We start from the raw sequence: 23,153 nt of genomic DNA on the forward strand, positions 1-23,153 counted from the left end.
TAATGCTGCAAACAGTCCTTCCTGCCTTCAGGTCCCCACCCTCCCTAGGTTGCTTTTGTGGTGATATTTTGTTTATGATCTAATAAAGCTTGCCTGAAGATCAAAGTGCAAAGCTAGCCACAGAGGCCAGGAAGTGGTATATATCTTTAATCCCAGCACTAGGTAAAGAGGCAGATGGATCTGTTAATTTAAGGCTACCCTCAACTATACAAAATTGATCCAGTGTAAAAGAGAAACAGAGCTCACACAAAGCTGATCGCAGCACTTGGGATGCCTTTAATCCCTGTACTAGAGAGGAATATAAGGCAGGAGGAGGCAGGAGCTCAGTGCAGTCTGAGGAACAATGTAGTCTAAAACAGGACAGGATCACCCTTTCAGACTGAGCAAACTCTCTACTGGCTGTGCTGGTTCTCTGATCTTCAGCTTTAACCCCAATATCTGACTCCGAGAGTTTTTATTATTAAGAACAAATCGAATTCGTGTTGACAAAAAAAAAAAAAAAAAAAAAAAAAAAGCAGCAGAACCTTCCTATTAGCTTCTATCAGAATCCGCAATAGTGGCCCTGAGCATCAGGCAAGGAGAAACAGATTGTCATCTTTCCAACTGTGCCTAGATGGCCTTGTACTCACAGCCTGTTCTGAATTCCAGTGGAAACACAAAGAACTTAAAGACACTGTTGAATGTTAAGTATCAGCTCCTGAGTAATTCTAGGAGCTGACATTCTAACTGACCACAGGGAGTGAGGGAGGTATGTAGTATCTTGGCATTAAGCATACACAAATGAAAATTCTGAGTACCCTGAGTTGTTGTCACCATGTTTGTTATGTTTGAAAGCAAGCACGGTAAAGTGAATAGTAAGAAGCATAAACACTTAACAAAAGAAAAAGTATTATGAGCTTAGAAGTGAACATTCAATCAGAGCTTAAAATTTCTAGTTTATTTCTAATGACCAACACTTGATGATTGACTCAGATTTTATTTACATTTGTCTACAGTATCATTTCCTTATGAAATGAACTAGTACAGCTCAATTAAACCAAATCCAATCATAATCATCTCAACTGTTTTGTAAACTCTATTAGCTAAATTTATAATCTTGTATTTGCCTAGTACAGCCCAAGTTTTAAATACAGAAAGCACAAGAACAAACGAAGGCTAACACGTCGGATCTAGAAGATCTGGGCAACTCAGAAAAGTCGACTTTCGAGAAGTCTGAGGCACAATTACAAGAGAGTAAGAGTTCGTGTGCAACCTACAGTAAATGCAGCAAGGAAAATAAAGACAAAAAACACAGGAAAGCTTGTAAAAATATTACGAAAATATTTCTACATACGATATTTTGTTTTCATCTTTAGATCAGTTGAGGTGAAAAACACTTTAAAATAAAAACATTTTGTTTGATCTATCTACTAAACATCTTAGAATGCTTTACTTATTTAAACCGCAGCAAATACTAAAAGAGGGGAGAAACAGGAAAAACAATTCCTGTAACAAGAAGCCCCAGCACAACTGCAGGTCAATTGTATACTTACCTTGCTTTGCTGCTGGAGAGACTGTTAAAGAGAAACCTTTTAACTTTTAAACCAGAGAACAAAATGGATGTCAAGTAACCAGATTTTAATTTTAGAAATAAAACTCTGAAAGCATTTTAAGCCATATGTTTGTTTTTTTTTTTTTTCAGGTGAGGAAAGAAATAAGTCGACATCATGCAGACATAAGAATTCTTCTGTCACTTAGACATCTACAGTGCTAAAAAATCAGACATCTCAAGGCAAATGTTCACTTAAATTCATATCTCTGTCAGCCTGTCACTGAGAAATAGGCTTCAAAAGCTTTCTTCAATTTGCCTGTGAACTATGATTTAGTCTTTTTTAAAACTTTTGTCAATCAAGTACAATATTTGGTAAATAGATTTAAAGGATATCCATATTTCTTAAACATATTTAGATAGACATTTTGAAGTAAGATGGATAACCTGTTCCTTCTGCAATTGCTAATATCCTCTTGCATTAAAATCGGTGTAAAGCCGATAAGAGAGATAATGATTCTAAGGCACCCTCAGAACAGAGAACTCAAAGTTCCCAGTTGTCAGCTTTGTGAACTGTAGTTAATGTCTGGTAATAAATCACTGACACAGTTAAACAACATAACCAGGTTGACTACTTCTCCCATATGAACATGAACTGGTGTTTTCAACAACTTTATTAGCCTTGTCCATGTGTCTGAAGTCCAGGCAACCCTGTCTCTGTCAATAGGACATTTAGAAATGAAAAGGACAAGGAAACAAAGTACTTTGTTACAGCTGTTTCTAAACACAGCAAATGGTTGTAAATAATGAACAGAGCATTTATCTGGGGAACAGTATGGCTTAAAACGCAATTTACTTTCAATTTCACAAATAAACACAGTTGTACTGTTTTGAAAAGCAACAAAGGCATGCACCTCTACTAGCAGATGTAGCACTTCTGACCAAATGAGACATCAACTTCCTAAAAAATATGCTTCATGCACTGTATTTAATGTTTTTTAAAGATGTAAATTTTAATACATTATTTCTTTTTTGAACTTGAACGGGAACCAGAATGGGTTGATCCGGAAGACGACCTGTGGTGCCTGTAAGACATAAGAGAGCAGCACAATCTGTAAACAGTAGTGACCTGAGTGTCTGTTCCTAAGACTGCAAACACCAAGAAGAGCAGAGCAAACACTAGGTACCTTGGTGCTTGCAGGAATAATTAAACCTAAGATGGCTTAGACACACTTATGGATGTGAGCCCAGAATTGGTGTGATTTTAACTCAAAATTCTCTACAAGAATAAACACTTATTTCAAATATAGCCACCTCTCAATTATTCAAGGTAAGGAAGGGAAAGCCCTGAAAAAAACAGCTGGTAATCAAATCATACGGGTGTACACGGAAGGCATATAATCCTGATAAAGCGTGTGATAATGTCAGCTGCACCACAGAGAGCACACCAGGTCTCTATGTAACACAGCAAGGTTTCTGAGTGTATGAAAACGTACATTCATAGCAATGAAGTTTTGGAAGTCTAAATCACATAAGGTGACTGTAGAGTTAGTTAAAGTGCTAGATTCATGCAGCCAATATGAGTAAGTCAGTATCAACCTGGGCAAAGTGGTGGTGTTCCGTAGGGGTTGGCCCTGGGCTCAGGGTTGTTTAATGTTTTCACCAATCACCTGGCTTATGGAATAGAGAACATGTGCATTAAGTTTAGATGACAACAAGCTGGGGGGGGGGGTTATATGTGGCTAAGATAAAAATTTGCAGAAGTAGTAAGAAGGCAACAGAATGAATTTCACTCAAGTACAGAGTAATTTTCTTATAAAGAAACAATGCACAGAAAGAAGACTGGGTATAATTTTGAACTTCAAGTGTCAAGGACATATAATTCTGTGAGATCAGGAATAACTCAATTTTACCCACTGAACCCAGCTGTCACCAGACTCTAAGATCCTTCTTTTCTTTCACAAGCTGAGAGGATATGGGAAATTTGCTAAGATTACAAATGAAGCTACAAATTGAAATTACGATATTGAGAACCAAGAGAAAATAAGTGAAACCGAGTAATCAAGTCTGCCACAGGATAGGCTGACTATGTGCTTAACAAGTGCACTCTAGATACAGAGACCCAGTGAAGGTCCTCTTTGAAGAGAAAAATGGATCCAGACTGCAAGATGAAAAAAGTACTAACTACAAGGAGTAACTTCCATGTAAAGGACATAAAAGTCACTGCTATGGAAATGCGCTTGTACGCACTTATATAAGGACAGATTCCCAATGATCTTGCAAGCAAGTTAATCTTGGTTAGGTACCCTAAAATCCCTACCATTTCAAGTATTTAATTTAAAAAAACAAACACAAGCAAATTATTTCAACATACAGCTTTTAGGTTTCAATCTTTAAGAACAGAAAAATAACCGAGAGTTGGCTATAATAATGTACATGGAAATAAAAATTCAAACAATAAAATGGTCAGAGAATAGTGTATCCTGTAACTTTTTCTAAAGTTAACAAGCTAAACAAAGTAATCTGATTTCTGAATTTTAAAGACCAAAAATATAATTTAAATAACAAAGGAGAAAGAAATCTAACCCTTGCCAGAAAGTCCATCTATTCAATACACGTAAGAACACCCATTCTTATGCTACAGAAACCCAAACCTTTCGGGTGACCGTGATCTTGTTCGTCTTTTTTTGCGAACAGCAGGTGAAGAAGGTCTAGATCGACTCCTCTTCCTGTCTCTTTCAGGAGATGATGAAGAACTCGAGTAAGATCTTTTTCTTGGGGAGGAAGAGCCCCTGTGGGACCTGGAGCTGGATCTTCATTGATTGAGAGACAAAGCAGACGTTTCATTAAGGGTAGAAGTGAAGACTGTCCAGTTCCCAAAAGCAAACAGGACTGTGACTACGAGGGTTTTGTAAGAGGGAATACTTACTGCTTACTCAGCAGAAGACTTCTGGGTCAACCTTCAACATGTTCTATTTATGCACAACCATCTTATCTTTTAAAAATTCTAAATATTTATCCCTTGGTAATTAATAGGCAGCTTACTGAATTAAGACAGAATATTTTCATAATTGCTATAGCTTTATAATTTAAAGTGTATAACTAGTGAAATCAAGAGGTGACTTCAATTCTGTGACTTTATGGCCAGAAATTAGATCCTTCCATTTGGGGAAAATCCATGTTACATAGAACCCACTGAGGACAATGACCTTAACTTCTTACAAGTAAGCTGCAACAGAGAACTGAGAGACACAGCCCAGAAAGACAGAACACTAAGTGGCTAACTAGTCGGTAGCTTTAAAACTTGACTTGTGCTGAGATCTGTGCTATGAAGTATGAAGAGGTGACATTCACATGTTTTAGGTGGAAGTAAATGTAAAAATTTTTAATGCAAATTTATCTTTCACTTACACATTTTGGTTGAAGTAATTTAGCTCATACTTCCCAAAAAATTCACCTTTGGGCTTAAAATAAAATGAGAAAGCCCAAAAGGAGAATTCTTTGGAAAGTTGTAAGCAAATGCAATGTTTGGGAAGGATATGAAAGCTTTTCTGAAAACCTCAGTCCTATAGTTCCCAAAGGGACCACACCAAGACTCAACGGTTTGAGGTAGCACCAACATGTTAATACACATAAGAAAGCACCTTTGCTCTACTGTGTACTGGCTCAGTGAGTGCACGCATCACTCTTCTCCTCAGTGGGACTCAACGGTAGTTGCCCTCAAACGCTAGAATGGGCTCAAGTAAGTGAACCTTTCTCCAGAAGAGCTGTTAGGAAACTTCACTGTCAATTCCCACAAGTGGGATTTTAGAGGCTTTCGTATTAATGCTGCGTGCCTGCAGTGGACAACAATACAGTGACTTAACATAAAGGCAGCATATTTTGATGAAGTACAGAAAAATTTTTCCAAGAAAGCAAAAAAAACAAAAAACAAAAACAAAAAAAACCTAGCGTTTGTCAATTGCTTCTTTAGCAGTCATTTTCCTTTGATATTTGACTAAACATAACTGAAATGTTCACAGTATGGCTTATATCACACATAGCTAACATCCTATTTGACTCAGTTCTAAGAGGGATGTCTGTTAACACAAACAACTCATAACATTCTTTAAAATCAGGGAGATTGGGTAAACACACACAGCACTCACTAGAAACTGAGATAAAACTGGCAAAGCTGTTTCTGTAAACAGTTGCCTGTAAGACAACTTTGATTTCAAAGCTGCATACTGGACAGAGTCTTCCTGTTAGCAATAACGCTTCATTTGTGTCAAACTGAATTGACGACTACAAACATAATCTCAATACACTAGGGATCCGGTGGAGTGACTTGGCTTCACCTTCCTATGTCACACGTCTTAGCTACGGATGCAAAGCCACCCCCTTTGTTCAACCATGGAAATGTCTTGGCACACACTGCGGAATGGAAACATTTTGTGGTGAGATTAAGCTGAGGTAAGTGCATTAGTTCCCTAGTGATAAAATAAAATTGGCAAGTAGAAGCAGTGATGAGGGGAAGCAGCAGAGCCTTCTGAAGCCTTTAAGTACTTTCCTCTCTGTTTTACAGAGAGGTGCTACCTCATTCACCTTGATTTCGAACCACGGGATCTGGAATGTTCTCTCGAACCGGAGTGAGACCTTGACTGCGAACTGGAAGAGCTTCGTGAACGGGACCTGGAACAACAGGGAAGCATTTTTTTTCCCTAGGACCACATTTTTGAACTCTGTGATATGAACACCGAAAGAAAGACATAAATTAAAATTGCATTTTTCACATAAAAAGGTGTCTATTCAAGATACACATTTTCTAAGCAAAAATACTTAAAGCTTCTTATTATAATAAAGATTAAGCTTCAAAAACAAAAAGACAAAAAAAAAAAACCAAATCCAATTAAACTGCCATAAGGCTCCAGATTGTAAACGAGTGAACACCACCAAGATAACATTACAGTTTTTACTTAAATTCTCCACACTTGTAAACCCCTATCTTCAGTGTCCAGTAGGCAGGAAACACTAACTGTTGCATCCCATTTCTGATGTCTACTCTTTACCTGTTCGTCTTAGAGAATTAAAGATACAACAACCCTATCAACACTCTTACATTAATTACATTACTGACAAGAGTGTGGAGCCAGGGAAATGTAACACTTAATTCTGAAAACCACAATGACATCTTTGACACCATCTTTAGTTTGTCCCCACAAAGAGGGGCTGCCACACTTTTATCTCAGAAACTACCACACATTTATCTCAGAATTATCATTTGTTGTTGTTGTTGTTGTTTTTTTGAGGAAAGAGGAGGACTAGGAATCAAGCCCAGAGCCCCGTACATGCTAGAAAAGGCTCTACCACGGAGGCTCCAGTCCTCAAAATTACTCTAAAAAGTAGCACTGTTAGGTAACACATTTTATTCTTAAATGATTAAAAATAATTGGCCATTAATTCTGAACCATATGATAATGATAACACTATTTACCTTTTTATTTTTAAATACGTGTTTACAACCACAAACACTGCTTTAATTCCTGGACACTTGAGAAGCTTAAATACTCAATGGCTGGATTTGTTCCTTTACTCAGAAGAACAATACCAAAATAAATTATCAAAATTGTGTAGATGTCATTAATGCCCAGAGAATCTCCAGCTAAGCGTCTAACAGTGAAATAAATATCTGCTTGACAATGTCTGAACATATGCTATCTACTTAAATACATATCACTTACATAGTGCTTTTGAACTTAAGTTACTCTAGTCAAAGCCAAGGGGGTGACACAGAACAAGCAACTTCTAAGATCTGAAATTTCTGAAAATACAGGGCAGTATCTGTAGGGTACAAAGATAAAGTCTAGCTAAGGTGACTTGATTGAAATATTTAAAATAAAAGGCTTACTTAAATAGTAAAATAAAGTGTATAAGTAAAAAGTTAGATACTGACATTTTGACTGGTGTTACCCTTGGCCTGCACCCGTTTACCTGGACCTGGACCTTGAACTTGAGAGGGAGGATGAGCGTGATGAAGATCTCGAGTGAGACGATCGAGACTTTGAGCGACTCCGTCTATTGGCTTTCTTTTTATTACTATCTTCTTCTTCACTGGCATCAAGATTATATTTTGAGAGATCAGCATCATCTTCATCCTCGTCCTAATAAAATTTTAGAACTAGTTAGACATTTACATATCAGTGATACCCACAAAAAGATGAATATTCATTATACGGGACATTACCAGATGTGTCTGTTACCAAATATCTCAATGCAAACTTATTTTCAATTCTGGGGTTCACCTACTAAACTCCTTTGATGGAACAGACTTGAGAACTGGGCAGACAGTTCAGGCAAGATCCTGGAAGCTATCCCACTGGCTCCCAGAATTTACACCACACTGTCAGCAATTTTTAATTTTGTCTGGAGTCCTTGGTCCACCAGCAGCAGCCTTAGTTTGGAACCCTATTTTCTCTTCTCTGTTACAATAACCATTTGCTTAGTTCTGTGTCCCTAACACTTCAATGTGTTGGCACTCACCACACTGAAAAACAGGCACCTGCTCTTCCGTGAGCTTGGCTTAGAAGATTAAAAGATAATGTATAATAAATACACTCACATCCTAGTACATCCTAAGGTATGGACTCAGAGAGCCAGACCATAAACTCATAGGGTGGCCCACACCGAGGAAAAGGTGTCCTACTCATCCCCTGCCCCCACCCCATGGTGAGACAGTGTCTGTAATGGTTCACGTGTCAACAGCGTCTTGTGCTCCAGAGCAGACCCAGAATGATAAAGGGGAGGAGGACGGGGCGGGGGCGCTACCTCATCCAGCTTATACTTAGACAGATCTTCATCCTCATCCTCGTCTTCTCCCTCTGATTCTTTGTCTTCGACTTCCTTTAATATCGATGCAGGACCAACTGCCTTTCCCCTGTATTTCTTCTTTTTACGTCCAAACTAGGAAAAATTAAAAAAATTTTCTTTAGGTGGAAAAACAGGAGAATGATTTTACTTTCTAGAACTAGGTGTGCCATGTGGAAAGGCAGATGTTGAAATCTGAGCCTGTAATCCCTGTACTTATAGGTGGAGATGGATGATCCCTTCCAGTTGAGTTCTAGGTCCAATGGGAGAATTTGTCTCCAAAAACAAGGTAAAGACTGTAGCCAGCCCCTAATTGCAGGGGAAGCTGTAGCCACGCCTACTAAAGAGGAAGACAACCATTATCAATCTACAGATGCATACATAAGGGCATATACACCCCTACTACGGCACACTTTGGAGTGTACATACACACACACAGCTCTTCTGAATTCCAAGGTTTTTTTTTTTTTATCATTTTTCTAATTTAAAACGGAGTTTATACATACCCATTGAGAGCTTACCTCATCATACTCTCCATCAGATTCTTCTCTTTCTATATACTCAACATTTTCTCTTTCATTAAAACCACCTCCATATCCTTTAGAAAGAAGGCAAAAATTGATGTAAACAACTCAAATAATGAAATTATTATGCTCACACTATTCCCAACTAATAGAAAAATGAAAATCTAATCAATGGTGGTTATTTATGTAACTAATAAGAACTAATCTCTGACAAATTAAAAATCATGATAGAGAACAAGTCAGATCTATTTTAGCTGTGAAGCCTTGGCAGTAGTTTATGGAATATATATTCACAACATCTTTCTCTTTGCTATGACAAAGTTTTAGGACATTCCTCTCCATTTATAATTCTTCTAGAACTGGGCTCATAAGAAACACGATTAAACTTATGTTTAAAAGCACAGACTTGGAAGGTAGGGTTAAGATGAACAAGGGGCCAGGAAGCATGGAATTGAGGGGCACATCCTGATATGGGCAGCATGAATCTCAAGACACAAAACTCTTCAAGAAGCCAGGTGGGGAAATCACAAAATTTAGTTGTGGGACAATGAATGTGACAATTATACAACAATGTAAAATAAGTAGATTTATAGGTAGGTCAAAATCATCAGAGCTGGAGACACAAGTTGGGTATTACAGTGCACCTATTGTTACTTAAGACTCTGGCTTTAGAATATACAGAAAACAAAGGACAGAGAGAGGGCCCAAGGAAGATACCTTGAGAGTCCAAATTCCAGTGGTAGGCAGAATACAGAATACAAGGAGAGACACAACACTGAGGAAGGAGATAAATACATTGTCATGTGCAGAAGGCAAAGCTGCCTCTGGGAGTTAAGAGGTAGAATCCCAGGAGTGAAAATCACAAATACAAACAAACAACACCGCACAAAATGTTAAATAACAAGGGTCTTACATACAGAATTAAAAACACAAAAGTGGAGAATAAAGGAAAGATGGAAGGACTTGATCTGAAAGATCTACCACTAGGTCTCTGATCCCCAGAAACCAAACAGGGACAGTGGTGTACAATTAGGGTGAAAAGGGAACATTTTTTTATCAACTTAAGAGATTCTCACGTTGCATATGTGTACTGTCTGTGACACAATCACATTTCAAGGAGGTAATAGCTGGCTAATTGCTCACAATGGAAAAACGATATTCTGCCAGAAATTCACCAGCAACATATAGTAGCCAACAATTACCAAATACCATCCACACAATCACTAGGCTTTGGGACCCACTCCCAAAGAAGCCCAATAGCGGACACTAATGCTCTCCCAAAAGGCACCACAGGACATGGAGCTATCAAGCTGAAAGTTTTATCCTTACTGGCTAATTTCAGTGCTAGAAGGTTCTAGGCACACTACCAAGGGAAGAAAAATAATCAACGGTCTACTCAGCTGCAAACCCTGCTAGTCATAACCAGAGGTCTTTCCAGATACGTCCACTGGTGCCACAGCAACACGTTATGGGGACAACCAACCATGTTCTCCAGAAGACAGACTCAATCATGGTACCATTAGTAGGGCAAAAGAACCCCATGGCTTGGTAAGTCACAGGCCCTGGGAAAAGCCTGATACAATGATTCTGTTTTATGGACACAATTAAGGGATACATGTCAACAGCAGATGGAGATTAATACAGAAGCCAACAGGCAGTCAATGTGCAGAAAACATGTGGAGTGCTCCCCTTTGAGTAGCAACATCTGTACCACATCCCCAGTGATCATCAAAAGGGGATGGGAAGATTATAATCTCTAAGGGAAGTGGAGTACACTACAGTAAAGGTTATTTGATGGACCCAACTGCAGAGTTGGAACATGAACTCACAGTGGCTATGACTGTGTACATACACTTTCACAATATGAAGTTGCCAAAGTCCCAAGTCCCAACATGGGCTGGGGAGGGGCTCATAAAATCCCACCCCAGCTCACTTGATGGCTGCTAGGAGGCAATATAAGCCACATGCCCATGAGTGCTACCCACGCCCCAGCAGAGGGATGGCTGGATACCCATACCCACAATGCCAGCACCAATGGTACTCAATGGGTTAAGAAGGAAAGAGAGCACAAGAGGTTGAGGAAAGAAACGTGAGGCCACGAGAGGAACTGGAGGGGAGGGAATGTCTGGCTTGTGAATGTGATCAAAACACACAGCCACGTGAAATTATTGAAGAGTAGAAAAAAAATGCAAACAAAACCCCAACAACAACAGAAAGAACTTACATTTTATGTTTTGTAATTTGTAGTTTTAAAGTTTTTCTGAAATCTAAAATGTGGCTAAGTTTAAGGATAATTTTTTAAGTTTTACGGGATGCCTTTAAAAGTATCCTTTACCTATCGGTCACACCAGAACACATGCTATTGCTGTATTCTTACCAACTATCACACATCTAAACTAGGGAAGGAGGCAGAAGAGCATTTCTCAACGCACCCTAGGAGCCCAAATGCTTGGGTAAGGCTGTCTAACACTACTCCATAAGCTGGTATCATCAAATAAAAGAGTTTTTTTTTTTTTTTTTTGAGTGCTAAGGAAAAAAAATCCCAGGAAATAATGTAAGGTGTGGTGGTGACACCAGCACACAGAGGATGGGGCAGAAGGGGAGAGGTGAAAAAGCCATTCTTGGTTATGCATCAAGTTTTACATAAGCAGAACACACACATAAAACAAACAAACCAAACAAGATGATAGACTGTTCTCCTCCTGTGCTTTCCTGAGAAGGGAGCAACTTTTAAAGTCTTGAGAGAGAGTGTGGCTCTGTCTTACCTGTTCTCTCTTCTAGCTTAGCATACTTTGGAGTGTTACACATGTTACACTCCGATCTTCTGGCCCAATTCACATTACTGCAACTACAAGTGTAAAAAACAAACATCCAATCAGAGGGCCCCCAAACACTGAAGAAATAGTAATATTTGAAAATTTCTGGAGAATTAGTACAAAGCAATGTTCATTAAGAAGTAATGTAAATTATAAACAAAACAAAACATTGCTCTGGAGAACCCGGATTCCTAGAACAGCATGAACTAGGTGGGTAGAGAACAAAATCTATTCAATACAAATAATACTTTGAGAAGTGACATGACTAGAGATTCTGTTACTTAGGGGAGAAATACTATTTTAATAAAATGTTCCATTATTTATCATCTCTGAATCTACCTCAAAGAGTAAGGTACCTTTAAATACAGCTGCTGCTCTTACTCCCCTCTAAGGACTCCTTTGCAGTACATTAAACCCTGTGACTCATGTTTGCTGCTAAGCAATTTTCCAGTACAGATTCAATGTCTATCTATAGGACCAGAGCTTTAGCTAAAATGCTTTTCTTACCCGGTGCTCTTTCATATAGTATAGTTTATATTTATCTATATAAATGTGCAGACTGAGAAAATCAACACAAAATGAAATCTAAATCTGAAAGGCAAAAATATTAAGAAACCCAACAAGAAGCATTTTTTTTCATGGAAGGCAAATTATGCTTCTCAAGTTACTTTCATATAAAAGAGGCCAAAAAAAAAAAAAAAAAAAAAAAAAAAAAGGCGATTATTTAGTAGCACCAAGTAGACTACATGTTACCTTCAATGTTCCTCATCCCTTTGGTTATCAGCTCATGAACAATCTACCACAGCAATAATTGCTCATACCCCCAAGACACAACTTAAAATTCCCTTTCATTATACTTAGACTAAGACCAATAAACTTTTGGCTTAAAAGGATAGACCGTCTTGTCATGTAATTAGTAAGAGTTCATTGTATTAATGAGTGGTGACTGGAATATTTTTATTGCAGTAACAGACAGCAATTGGAAGCACCCACGTTTTGCACTGCCAGTCATTCGCACTAAATAAGCCCCGGCTCTTCTCTGCCAGCGTCTTTCCTATTTCTGTGCCCCCAGCTTTCATCATCTTGGCTTCAGTTGTTTTTTCTGAAAACAGACAAACAATGCAATATAAATCCTGGGAAGAAACAATCTACAGATATATTAGTGAGCAAAAGAGTCCCCATAAGCACTCACCTCTACCACATCGATTACAGCTTGTTCTCCTAGCAAAGTTTACATTTCCACACCTGAAAATAAAATCAGACACACTTTAAAGTGTTTTCACCACACCCTGGAACACAGAACAAGCTTACCCCATCACATTCGTATCAGCATCACCAGAGAGAAACAACAGCTGGGAAAAAAAAATCTCAACCTGTGTTTACAACTACCGTAACCATTCCAGGATTTATGACTTTCTATCTTCAGACTAGCACATGTCATTGGTTACGTTAAATTCTCTTGTTCATCTGACTCTTCAACAATTAGACAACATACCAGACGTTACAAAAGAACACCAAGCTAACTAACGCAGTCAAAGTTGTGATGAGTTTCAGAAGAAACACAAAAATCCTAGGGACGGGTCCATTTGGAGTAGGACTCCAGAGAATGGATGAAATGTCTTTTTTTTTTTTTTTTTTTGATTTTTCAAGACAGGGTTTCTCTGTGTAGCTTTAGAGCCTATCCTGGCACCACCAATGCCCGTTGAAATGCCTTTTTAGAGGTAGGATGTGAGATAAGAAAAAAGATTGGCTATATTAACTAAAAATATAAATAGTAAGCCGGGCGGTGGTGGCCCAAGCCTTTAAACGAAGCACTGGGAGGGCAGAGGCAGACGGATCTCTGTGAGTTCGAGTTCGAGGTCAGCCTGGTCTACAGAGGGAGTTCCAGGGCAGGCTCCAAAGCAATACAGAGAAACTGTCTTGGGGAGAAAAAAATTATAAATATATACATATATATTAAGGAAACTTGAGTATTATAGTGTTTATCAAGCATAAAACCATAGTGTTTATCAAGCATAAAACCGATAAAGTCAAACCTTAGACATTAAACACTGAAGTTTTTATAGGCTTACACGACTTTAGTGTTTACCAGTTAATGCCTGTTAGATGCTCCAAATAGCATTTAATGTTTAAATTTTTTTAAAAAAGGAAAAAAAAAAAAACGAGCCAGCACCCGATTTAAAAAGCGAATGAGATAAACAGGTCAATACACGTGTTAACACTAAACTGAACCACTCTATGCAACTCTCAGGTTGCCTTTCTGTTTGAAAAATGCACAGGACCCAAATAACACCAAAAACATGTTCTGTAACAATGTCTCCTTCGTTTATATATTCAGTAGCACTAATGTATTTTTGTTTATTTCTGCCCGTGAGTTTAGGTGCACGGGGCCTTCGGAGGAAGCGTCCTCCCCGAAATACCTAGCTGGGTTTCGGTTGAACGAACACAGACCCTTATTCTCCAGAGGTCACCACCAGCAGCAGGCACCAGGTCAGAGGCTGGCTGGTGATCCCAACCTCTGAGAGGTTCCACAGTGTGTGAGTCACCCCGTCCCCCGTCATGTCATGACAGACAGTCCAGGGGGACCTGGGTTCTGCTCTGCTAGCCCGAGAGCTGCAGTGCAGACAGACCGGGTTATCACCAGCCAGGTGAGCATGAGTGACATCATTTCCTCGCTCGCCCTCGGCGCGCCACGTCTTTTCTAGAAAAAAGGGTGCGCTTTCGGAGCCACACGCTCGGCGGCGGGCACAGCTTGCCGGGACACCCGGGCTTCCTCCAGCCTGGGCTCTGGCTCTCTAAGGAGCGCGAGCCCGGGGCACCGCTGCCTTCGCTTGTTTGTTTTGCTTGCTTGCTTTACTTAAACGAAAAATAAACACAGACACCCATTCGGTAAGATCCCCGCCGCCGCCAGCCGGCCGAGCACACGGGCCGAGGCCACGTCCGCGCCCGGGGCCTCCCGCCCTCCCCTCTCTCTCTCTGCCCTCCGGGAAGGAGGGCGCGGGAAGCCCGCGTCACTGGGAAGAACCAGCAGGCCCGAGAGCGCGGCGGCCCCGGGGCAGGGCAGGGGCCCCGGCCGAGCCTGGAGCAGAGCGGCCGGGCGAGCCGAGCTGAGCCGCGCGCGGGGTCACGTGCGAGCCGCCCGCCCGCCCGCCCGCGACCGCTCAAGGCCGGCGGGCCGCCCCGCCGTCCCGTTCCCCCTCCCCGCGCCACAAAGGCCGCCGCCGCCGCCCTCCCGAGGGCCGGCCCCGGGCCCCACGCCGCCCCGCCGCGCTCACTTCTTGTCAGGGCAGATCCAGTCGCCGTCACTGACGCGGAAATTCTTGGTGGACATCGTGGACGCCAGCAGCACAGCCGCCCGCAGCGACGTCCCGACCGGAGCCGCGGGGACGGGGGACGGCAGGGGTCCTCGCGCCGGGGCTGCCCGCGCGCCGCCGGACCCGCCCTCCGCTGCGGGGCCGGGGCGGGCGCGGACGGCGCAGGCCTCCTCCTCCTCCGCCGCCGCCGCCGCCGCCGCCGCCGCGCGGAGACGACGCCCGAGAAGCCCGTCGCTCGGCCCGAGGCCCGGCCCCTCAACCCCGGTGCGGCCTCACCGCGTCCCTGAGCAGGCGCCGCGGGGACAGTCCGGCCCGGCGGCCATCAAGGCGCCACAGACCGAAGGACCCCAGAAGCATGCGCTTCCGCTTCCGGGGCGGGCCGAGGGCCGCGGAGGCGGAAGTGACTCGGCGGCTCTGGGAAGCATGGGCTCCGGCGTTGCCTAGGGCGGCCCGGGCGAGCGATAAGGTGGGCGGCGGCGCGAGTCTCTGGGGAGGGTGTGAGGCGTAGGCCCCGGTGGCCCCCGGTGGTCCCGGGGTCGCCCAGGTCGGACCTGCCAGTCTTCACGCCCCGCTTTCCTCCCGGGGGAGCGCGGGGTCTCCCCGTCGGCTCCCGGGCAGGCTGCGTAGTGCTTGGGGAGAGAAGTCGTGTTGATTAGAGGAAGACAGCCGCCTTCGCTGGGATGATTTTTTAAAATTAGCTTTTTAGATAGGCAGTGGTGCGTAAGGGATGAGCCTTGCGCACCAGGGAGCCACCCAAAGATTTTAGAAATAGGGCATGGTCGGCGGTGACACATTGACCAGTCTTCTGATTCCAGCACCCACTGCCTCTCTCCAGACTTAACTGACTGTGGATTTTTTATTCTCTTGCCTTAAAAAAAGAGATTTAGTTCATTCAGCCTATGCTTTTTTTTTAAACTGCGGAAATAGGGATAATTTGTGACAAATAGGGATAATTTGTGACAGGGGGTTGTTTTTAGTTCAGCATGCTCTCCAGGTTGGCAGGTAGCTGACCTTTATTTCAATGACACACAGTGCTACTAATCCTCTCTTGCCCAACCCCACACTTGGTTGCTGTGATCGACAGCCATGTGAGCACTTTTTTTTTTTTTTTTTCTTTTTTGGTTTTTCGAGACAGGGTTTCCCTGTGTAGCTTTAGAGCCTGTCCTGGAACTAGCTCTTGTATGTTGGGTCCCAGCCCTGAGGGATCTCAGTGAGTTGCTTGTCAGCCAATAACCACAGATGCATCCTGTTTTCTAGTCCTGCCTTACAGCCCCGGCCTTGCCCACTGGCCTCAGTCAATTACACCTGGGGTTTCTCCGCTGTGCTGTAAGTGTATATATAAGGCTGCTCTCCCCCTGAAATAAAGTCGGACTTCTCTGCTTTTAACTAACTCTCCAGGCTTTGCCTGATGTTCGGAGTTGCTCGTGGTGCAGGCACCACACTTGTAGACCAGGCTGATCTTAAACTCACAGAGATCTGCCTGCCTCTGCCTCTCAAGTGCTAGGATTAAAGGCCTGTGCCACCATCGCCCGGCTCAAGTGAACATTCTTACAGTCGACCCCCAAACCCCCATGCTTTCCCATTGTGACCAACACACATGTGAACATTCTTAATGCATTTAAGTTCTGCCATTTCCAGGAGAAAGATTTTCTAGCATATAGCTCATACCCAGGAGAAAAATTGTTAGGCTACCTTTTGGTTTTAATGTCTAACACCTTTGATAATTGTAATATCTTGGTCATCTCAGTTGGAAACTGTTGGTTCTATTTTATTTTGATAGTTGTTCACATCTTCCCAGTTATTTTGTATTGTATAATCCCTGATTTTTTGTTCCTGGATTTTTTATCTTGGGTAATATGGAATTTTTATTTTCTTTTAGCAAGCAATCCTTGGGTTGGCATCACAGGCTCAGTCTTTCGTGTGAGTACTGGTTCTATATCAGTTGGCTCCTCTTGAGTATTTGCTGTGCCTTAAAAAATGTTTTTATGTGTATGACTGTTTTGTCCGAATGTATGTTTGTGCATCACATGCATGTTGGGTCCCTCAGGTCAGGAGTAGGTGTGGATCCCTTGGTACTGGAGTTACAGGTGGTTGTGAGCCACCTTGTGGGGGCTGGGGATCAAACCTGAGTTCTCTGGAAGAGCAGTCTCTTCAGCCCCTCATGTGCCGCTGTCTTGAGTCTGTCCTGAATGTAAATACTTGAATTTTGGTGCCTTAGCAGTACTTTTAATTGTAGTTTATTACATGAATCATCTCTATCCTGCTTTGATCTGTTCTGCACACACTCAGTCGAGATGTGAGCACAGTACTTGAGTGGGTTTGTACTGGATTTGGAGGACACCCCCCTCTTTTTTTTTTTATGGCTTAGATTCCTCTCACTCTGTCTTGCAGTGTTACTTTTTCTGATCCTTTTTGTGATAAATATGAGGTTTCCCTTGAAATTTTGGCACCCTGTAAAAGCATTTGACTAAGGCACTAACATAGGGTGAAGTGGTGAGGTAAAATAGAAAGGTGTGGGATTCCCCCCCCACACACAAAGACTTCCTTTCCTTGCTGTTATATGCAAATATAATTTCTCCCATTCTCTTGCTCTTTGGGTGGCAGGAGAACTGTGAAACCATTTAGTCTTTCCTTACAAACTGGTAGCTCACAGATGTATCTTTCCCCAGTTCATTTGGCTAGAAAAAAAAAATGTTTAAAATGAATTACTATCGGTTGAACTGTTACTACAGATTTACTAGCTGGGGAGCCAGCTACAAGAGAAAAATGGCAACACAAAATGAAGCAACCATCAACAAACCCATACCACTAAGTTTTGGCCTCTGCTGCAGTTTGCCCATTTTCATTTCCTTCTTGGCGCCCACAGATAAGGAAGGGCTTTGTGTGTCTTATCCAATTTTCCTAGTGTTCAATGGGAAAGAGAATTGAGAGTGAACCTGCCCCATCCTCTGTTGCTGCAAGCCAGAGAATTACAAATTAAAACCATAATGTGGTGATACCCACCCATCAAAGTGATGAAAGAAAAGCTCAGAGGATCTCAGGAGTTAGAGGATTACTAGAGTGCTCATGGATTGTAGGCAGTGTGTCCCTTCTATTGGCTTGACTTACACTATTTTGTTTTCATCATAGTGCAAATGTGATACCTAGGAGACTTCACAGATTGAACTGTGAACTTTTCTTACTGGAATGATATTTGGTATACTTGAGATTCTGGGTAGTAACAGTGAGATAACATGAGGGTGAAGGACTTACACCCTACAATGTACAGTGTCACAAGCTATGGTGCTCAGTCAGTCAGGTATATTCAGTGTGTTTTCAGCTTACAATAGGTTTGCCATATGGCATTTTCAATCCAGTCATCTTTATGTAACCCCAGAGCAAGTCAAGTAACATTTTGCCCCCTCTGGAAAATACCTGTCAGACTCTACTAAATCTGAACCAATGCAAACACCATGACCTTGAAACTCCTAAGGGTATTCACTAAGCCCTACAAGTGTTTCTACTGAAGATGTGTATAACAGTGTCCATAACTTCATTACTCATGATGCTCCCAGTTGGAGGCTTCTTGACTTTTATCAATGGTAGCCAAAGTAAAGAAATAATCACACAGTTTTTTAGTGGAGTACAATCTGCAACAGTAAGAGTGGCATTGAAGCCACATTGAACGCTGTGAATGTCACCCACAAACTCAATACTGACTGAGAAATCCAGACACAAAATGGAAAAGTCTATATCATTCCATTTATGTAGGTTTAATAAGTTCAGAATTATTGGAGATAGTGACTGGAGCTAGTAAAATGACATGCAGTTACTGTAATAAACTAGCTGGTGAAGCTTCTGGGGGAGTCAAATCAGCAACAAAGTGGAGGCAGATTTTTCTGTCCCTCCTGTCAGCTCCCAAGTCACGACCACAGAGACTTATTGATTATAAAAGCTCAGCTGATATTTAGGCTTGTTACTAACTAGCTCTTACCACATAAATTAACCCATTTTTGTCAGTCTACTTTTTGTCTCATGGCTTTATTACCATTACTTTGTACTGTGCCCATGCTGCTTCATCTCCATCTGGCTGATGATTCCCCGTTTCATCTTCCTAGTGTCCTGTATACCTGAAAATCCTGCCTAGATATTTGCCATTTAGCGTTTTATGAAACCAAGCAGAATGACACATCTTCACAGTGTACAAAAAGATTATTTCACAACAGGAAAGTCCTTTACAGTGAGTCTGGGATAGAATAAGCACAGTGTATGAGTATGTCTGCCAGTAACCTCAACAGGTGAGATCAAAAACCATAGGTAGCTTTTTGGGGAGGAACATGCCTAGAGGAGAGAGTGAATTTCTGTTAGCAACAAAGAAAAACCCAACTACCTATTATTTTTATTCTAATCCTTTGATTAGTAATTTTGTCCCATCTCTTGGGTACATTTAACCTGTCATGGTGAACATTCAAAGTGAATTACCCATGCAAGTTATTATTGTACACAAAGCTGTATTTATGGATGGATAAATAACCATGCAGACAAGCACATCTTTGTCCCTAAGAGGTTAATCAGGTATGCTAGACAGATTTGAGTTTCTGAAATTATATATTAAAAAAAAAATCTGTCTTCAGCTACTCTGATAGGGCTCTCTCTACTTGCTAAGAACCAACTTCAGAATATACATCTTAACTCCCCTTTCCCCCAAAGCCAAACCAAAACAGACAAAAAAGGGGGGGGGAGGGGAATGGAGCGGTGTGTTGTGAAGATTGGTCTCCTGGAATTTTGGGACAGGAGCCTAGCTCAGGTCTGGAAAAGGGCTAAAAGAAGCTCCTGTGCTTGAGCAGTACATTTATTTAAGACCAACTGCTTCCATCCTTAGTTCACAAGACACTTGGAGGCTATAGACCAATTTCTTCCATGTTTAATTCACAAGATGTTCAGAGGCTATAGACAACTGCTTCCATCCTTAGTTCACTAGACACTTGGAGACACTAGACCCAAGCAAGCAGGGTCTTAGTTTGATGTGGCCCCAGCTGTGCTTTGGAAAACCTTCCTTGGAGAGATTACAGTCTCTTGTGTCTTGGGCCACTCTAAACCTAGTCCTGCGTGGGTCCTAGGTAATAGAAACCCTGGTGTCTTTCATTACCCTCTTGGTGGTAGTGATGGGGCACTTAGGTTTTGAGGTTCTCAGGATGCTTTCTTTTTGTGTATGGGTTCAACACATGTTCCGTAAGAGCTCTGGGGCTAGATTCTGTGAGATGAACTAGGGGTGCATGGCCATGCTAGTCCCTGGAGGGAGGCTTGGTTAATGTTCCCACTGACCAGAACAGTATTTTTTTTTTTTTAAATGGGATCATATAAGTTTGGATCACTGAAATGGTGCCAAGTGACTGATTTAAAAGTGACATATTAAAAAGTGTATAATGGCCTTCCCACTACACACTGCTGATCTTTGGACCTGAAGTCAACTTTGTGAAGTTGTGTGTGAACTCTCCCCCTTTCAGTCATATCTTTTTTTTTTTTTTTTTTTTGCTTTTAATTGACACAGTGTCTCTCTACCCTCCTGGGTGGTTAAAAGTCTTGCTCAAATGATGGGCATTGCTTACCCCCATAAGAGAGTGCACCTTGACCTGCTTAGGATCCCCCACCTGTTTTTTGTTGTTGTTGTTGTTATTGCTGTTGTTACTGTGGTAACTATGGGGAGAGGCAGGGTTCCGGTTGGCATTGTAGTGTTCAGATTCCAGAGTTGCCATGATTAAGGCCCCGGAGGGTCAGAAGAAGATGTGGTGGAAGATGGGTTGCCTTGGAAATGTAAATGCTACACATTCTATACATGCTACCACACGACAACAATTACTTATGTGTTTGTGCTTTCTCTGGGTGACAGTTTGTGGATCTCTCCCACAAATACAGTGGCAGTGTTTTGAAGGCCTTGGAAAGTGGCTCACAGACTGCACAGTGGCTATTGTGGGATATGAGCAGTGACAATAGGCCCTGAACAGATGTCATCAGAGTCCAAGAGGCAAAGCATCTATGCTGTTTAACCAAAAAAAGACTGCAAAGAGTGTGCCATGCGAATAGCAGCGTCACCAGCAGGGTGTTCTCAAAGGTCTTTCATAAAGACCTTTGAGAGTTATGAAATTAGCCAGGAATGGGGTTTGTGACAGAAAACACAAACAGGTCCCTCCTGGGAATGGTGAAAATTTTTGTGTGCGTCAACGATAAATAGAATAGCCATGCAACACATTTCCCTTACCCCAAATATTTATCAGTAAATTGCTTCACCTCATGTGGGCCCATAACTTGTAATTACTTTTATAATCAAACTGTCTTTAGAGAGATCTCCTCCCTAGTCACCTCCAAATGTTTTGGATATCCTCACAGCATTGATGGGTAAGGTACTTCTGTTAAGCAGACTGCACTCCTCTTTCATTCAGACCCCATGCAATGTCCTTCCTGTAACTTTATATTTCCAAAGGTTCCAGTTGCTCTGGTTTGTCTCTATGTGCACCTGTGACCTAGATGGTTATGCCAGGCATTCAGGGCCATGACGACTACTGGGTGGTGCCATTTGGGAAAAATCACAAAGGTAGCTTGTTTGTTTATTTATTTATTTATTTATTTATTTATTTATTTATTTATGTGTGCTGAATAGCAACTTAACACAAAATTAACAGCACAAAAGTTATACTCTCACAGCTTCTGTGACTGAGAAGGCTGGAAGGAGCTTAGTTGGCTTTTCTGCTCAATGTCTCTCCATGCAGATATCAAGCCAGCTGCGTTGACTGTAGAACCAGGGGCGAGCTGTGATCTCGTGCTTTCGTGCCCCATGTTGGGCTCCAGGTGATGCATTTATCTAATTATTCTTTATCAGTAAAAAATTGGGAGTCAGATATTGGAGTAAGATCAGAGAAACAGCAGAGCAGCCACCAGTGACCTCTTATCTCTTCCGTTCCTCCCTCAAAAAGGGTGGAGATCCTCTCTCAGCCCCACCCTAACTACATCCTCAGTCCTCAAAAATCTATGCTCAATTTTGGTCAGCTAGTGGCTAGCTCCGCCCTCTGATTAAAAACAAACTTTATTGTCAGAATGCAATCAAAATATTACACAACAGTGTGGATTTGTAGTTGCAATCCCAACTGAAGCTTAGAGTTTCCTTTTGAGCTATTCTGGTTTTTGGTTTTATAGAACTCAGTCCTTGAGTATTGAGTTCATCTTTTTCTTTTCTTTTCTTTTTTTTCCTTTTTTTTCTTTTTCTTTTTCTTTTTCTTTTTTTCTTTTTTTTTTTTTTTTTTTTTTTTTTTGCAGCTATTGGCCAGGGCTCTCTCGAAGCTCCTAGAGCCGGACCTCAGATTCACATCATGTGGCCCTCTGAAAGCATGGAGCTTATTGCTCCGAAGCCAACAGGAGAGCTTCTCCCAATTCTGCTGCTGCTGCTGTTACAGCTGCTTACAACAGCTATTATCGTTGCTAGAGTCTTATATTCAATGTGACACCATAGGCAAAATGATTCTACTGCTTTTGTTATATTACATATCCTAATAAAAGGAGGGGTATCCCGATACAGTCCCAAGCACATCAGGAATCTTAGGGGCCAGTTTTAGGTCTAACCAACCATGGTTTTTGACTGGGTAACTGCTGCCAGCACATGAAATCCATCTTAAACAGAATGTCCACTTGTTTTCTTTGACATTCTCTTTAGAACAGCCACTAGTTCATTAGCGTACTTAGAAAGTATGAATTTCCAGTGTGAATTAACATTGACACACATGTCTTACAGAGTTCAAAGGTACATCTCTGGGCATATTTTGCCACACAGAGTTTTCCTTACAATTTAAAATAAACGTGCTGTAAGAAATGATTAAACTGTGTATTTGGTATAATTTATAGTTGATGTTTCAGAAGGTCAGTGGATGGGAGACGGGAACGCACATATATGCACACACACTTCATGACTCTTCAACTTAACTGCTCTTCCTCATTCTGTAGGAATCATTGGTGGAATTTATCTGCCAGCTGGTGTTTCAGAGTCCTTTATAAATTAATTATAGTATTTACCAGCCATGTGGAGGTGAAGAAATCTAATTAGGTCAAGGAGGCTGGCCCTGCTGGAGACGGAAAAGCAAAGCTGGGTAAGGTGTCAGCT

At 41.7% G+C, this 23,153-nt stretch overlaps 1 protein-coding gene, 1 long non-coding RNA gene and 1 other non-coding gene across 6 annotated transcripts; 1 reads left to right on the forward strand and 2 right to left on the reverse strand.

Annotated features, from left to right (window-relative positions):
• Positions 1-915: 915 nt before the first annotated feature.
• Positions 916-15,141, reverse strand: Zranb2 (zinc finger RANBP2-type containing 2). Of its 3 annotated transcripts, none has more exons than XR_004772173.1 (11): positions 14,987-15,141; positions 12,904-12,956; positions 12,705-12,813; positions 11,661-11,743; positions 8,893-8,969; positions 8,333-8,467; positions 7,499-7,668; positions 6,113-6,199; positions 4,183-4,341; positions 3,128-3,198; positions 916-2,613 (listed from the first exon to the last, which is right to left on the reverse strand). XR_004772173.1 is itself a non-coding variant. In XM_027395200.2 (11 exons), the coding sequence occupies exons 1-10, from the start codon at positions 15,040-15,042 to the stop codon at positions 3,169-3,171; spliced, it is 963 nt and encodes a 320-aa protein (XP_027251001.1). In that variant the 5' UTR covers positions 15,043-15,141; the 3' UTR covers positions 916-2,613; positions 3,128-3,168. The 3 variants fall into 3 exon arrangements, 2 of the variants coding, with proteins under 2 accessions (XP_027251001.1, XP_027250999.1); XM_027395200.2 differs by having other exon boundaries at positions 3,128-3,202; XM_027395198.2 differs by lacking the exon at positions 3,128-3,198.
• Positions 4,964-5,042, reverse strand: Mir186 (microRNA mir-186). Its single transcript, NR_105147.1, has one exon. It is a non-coding gene; the product is annotated as a microRNA mir-186 (primary transcript).
• Positions 15,142-15,395: 254 nt separating the features above from the next.
• LOC103163913 lies at positions 15,396-22,873 on the forward strand. 2 transcript variants are annotated; one of them, XR_004772174.1, is made up of 4 exons: positions 15,396-15,491; positions 16,905-16,945; positions 21,772-21,850; positions 22,316-22,873. It is a non-coding gene; the product is annotated as an uncharacterized LOC103163913 (long non-coding RNA). The 2 variants fall into 2 exon arrangements; XR_004772175.1 differs by lacking the exon at positions 16,905-16,945 and adding an exon at positions 21,486-21,596 and having other exon boundaries at positions 15,420-15,491.
• Positions 22,874-23,153: the final 280 nt, after the last annotated feature.

This window comes from Cricetulus griseus (genome assembly GCF_003668045.3).
Source record: "Cricetulus griseus strain 17A/GY chromosome 1 unlocalized genomic scaffold, alternate assembly CriGri-PICRH-1.0 chr1_0, whole genome shotgun sequence".
Classification (NCBI taxonomy): domain Eukaryota; kingdom Metazoa; phylum Chordata; class Mammalia; order Rodentia; family Cricetidae; genus Cricetulus; species Cricetulus griseus.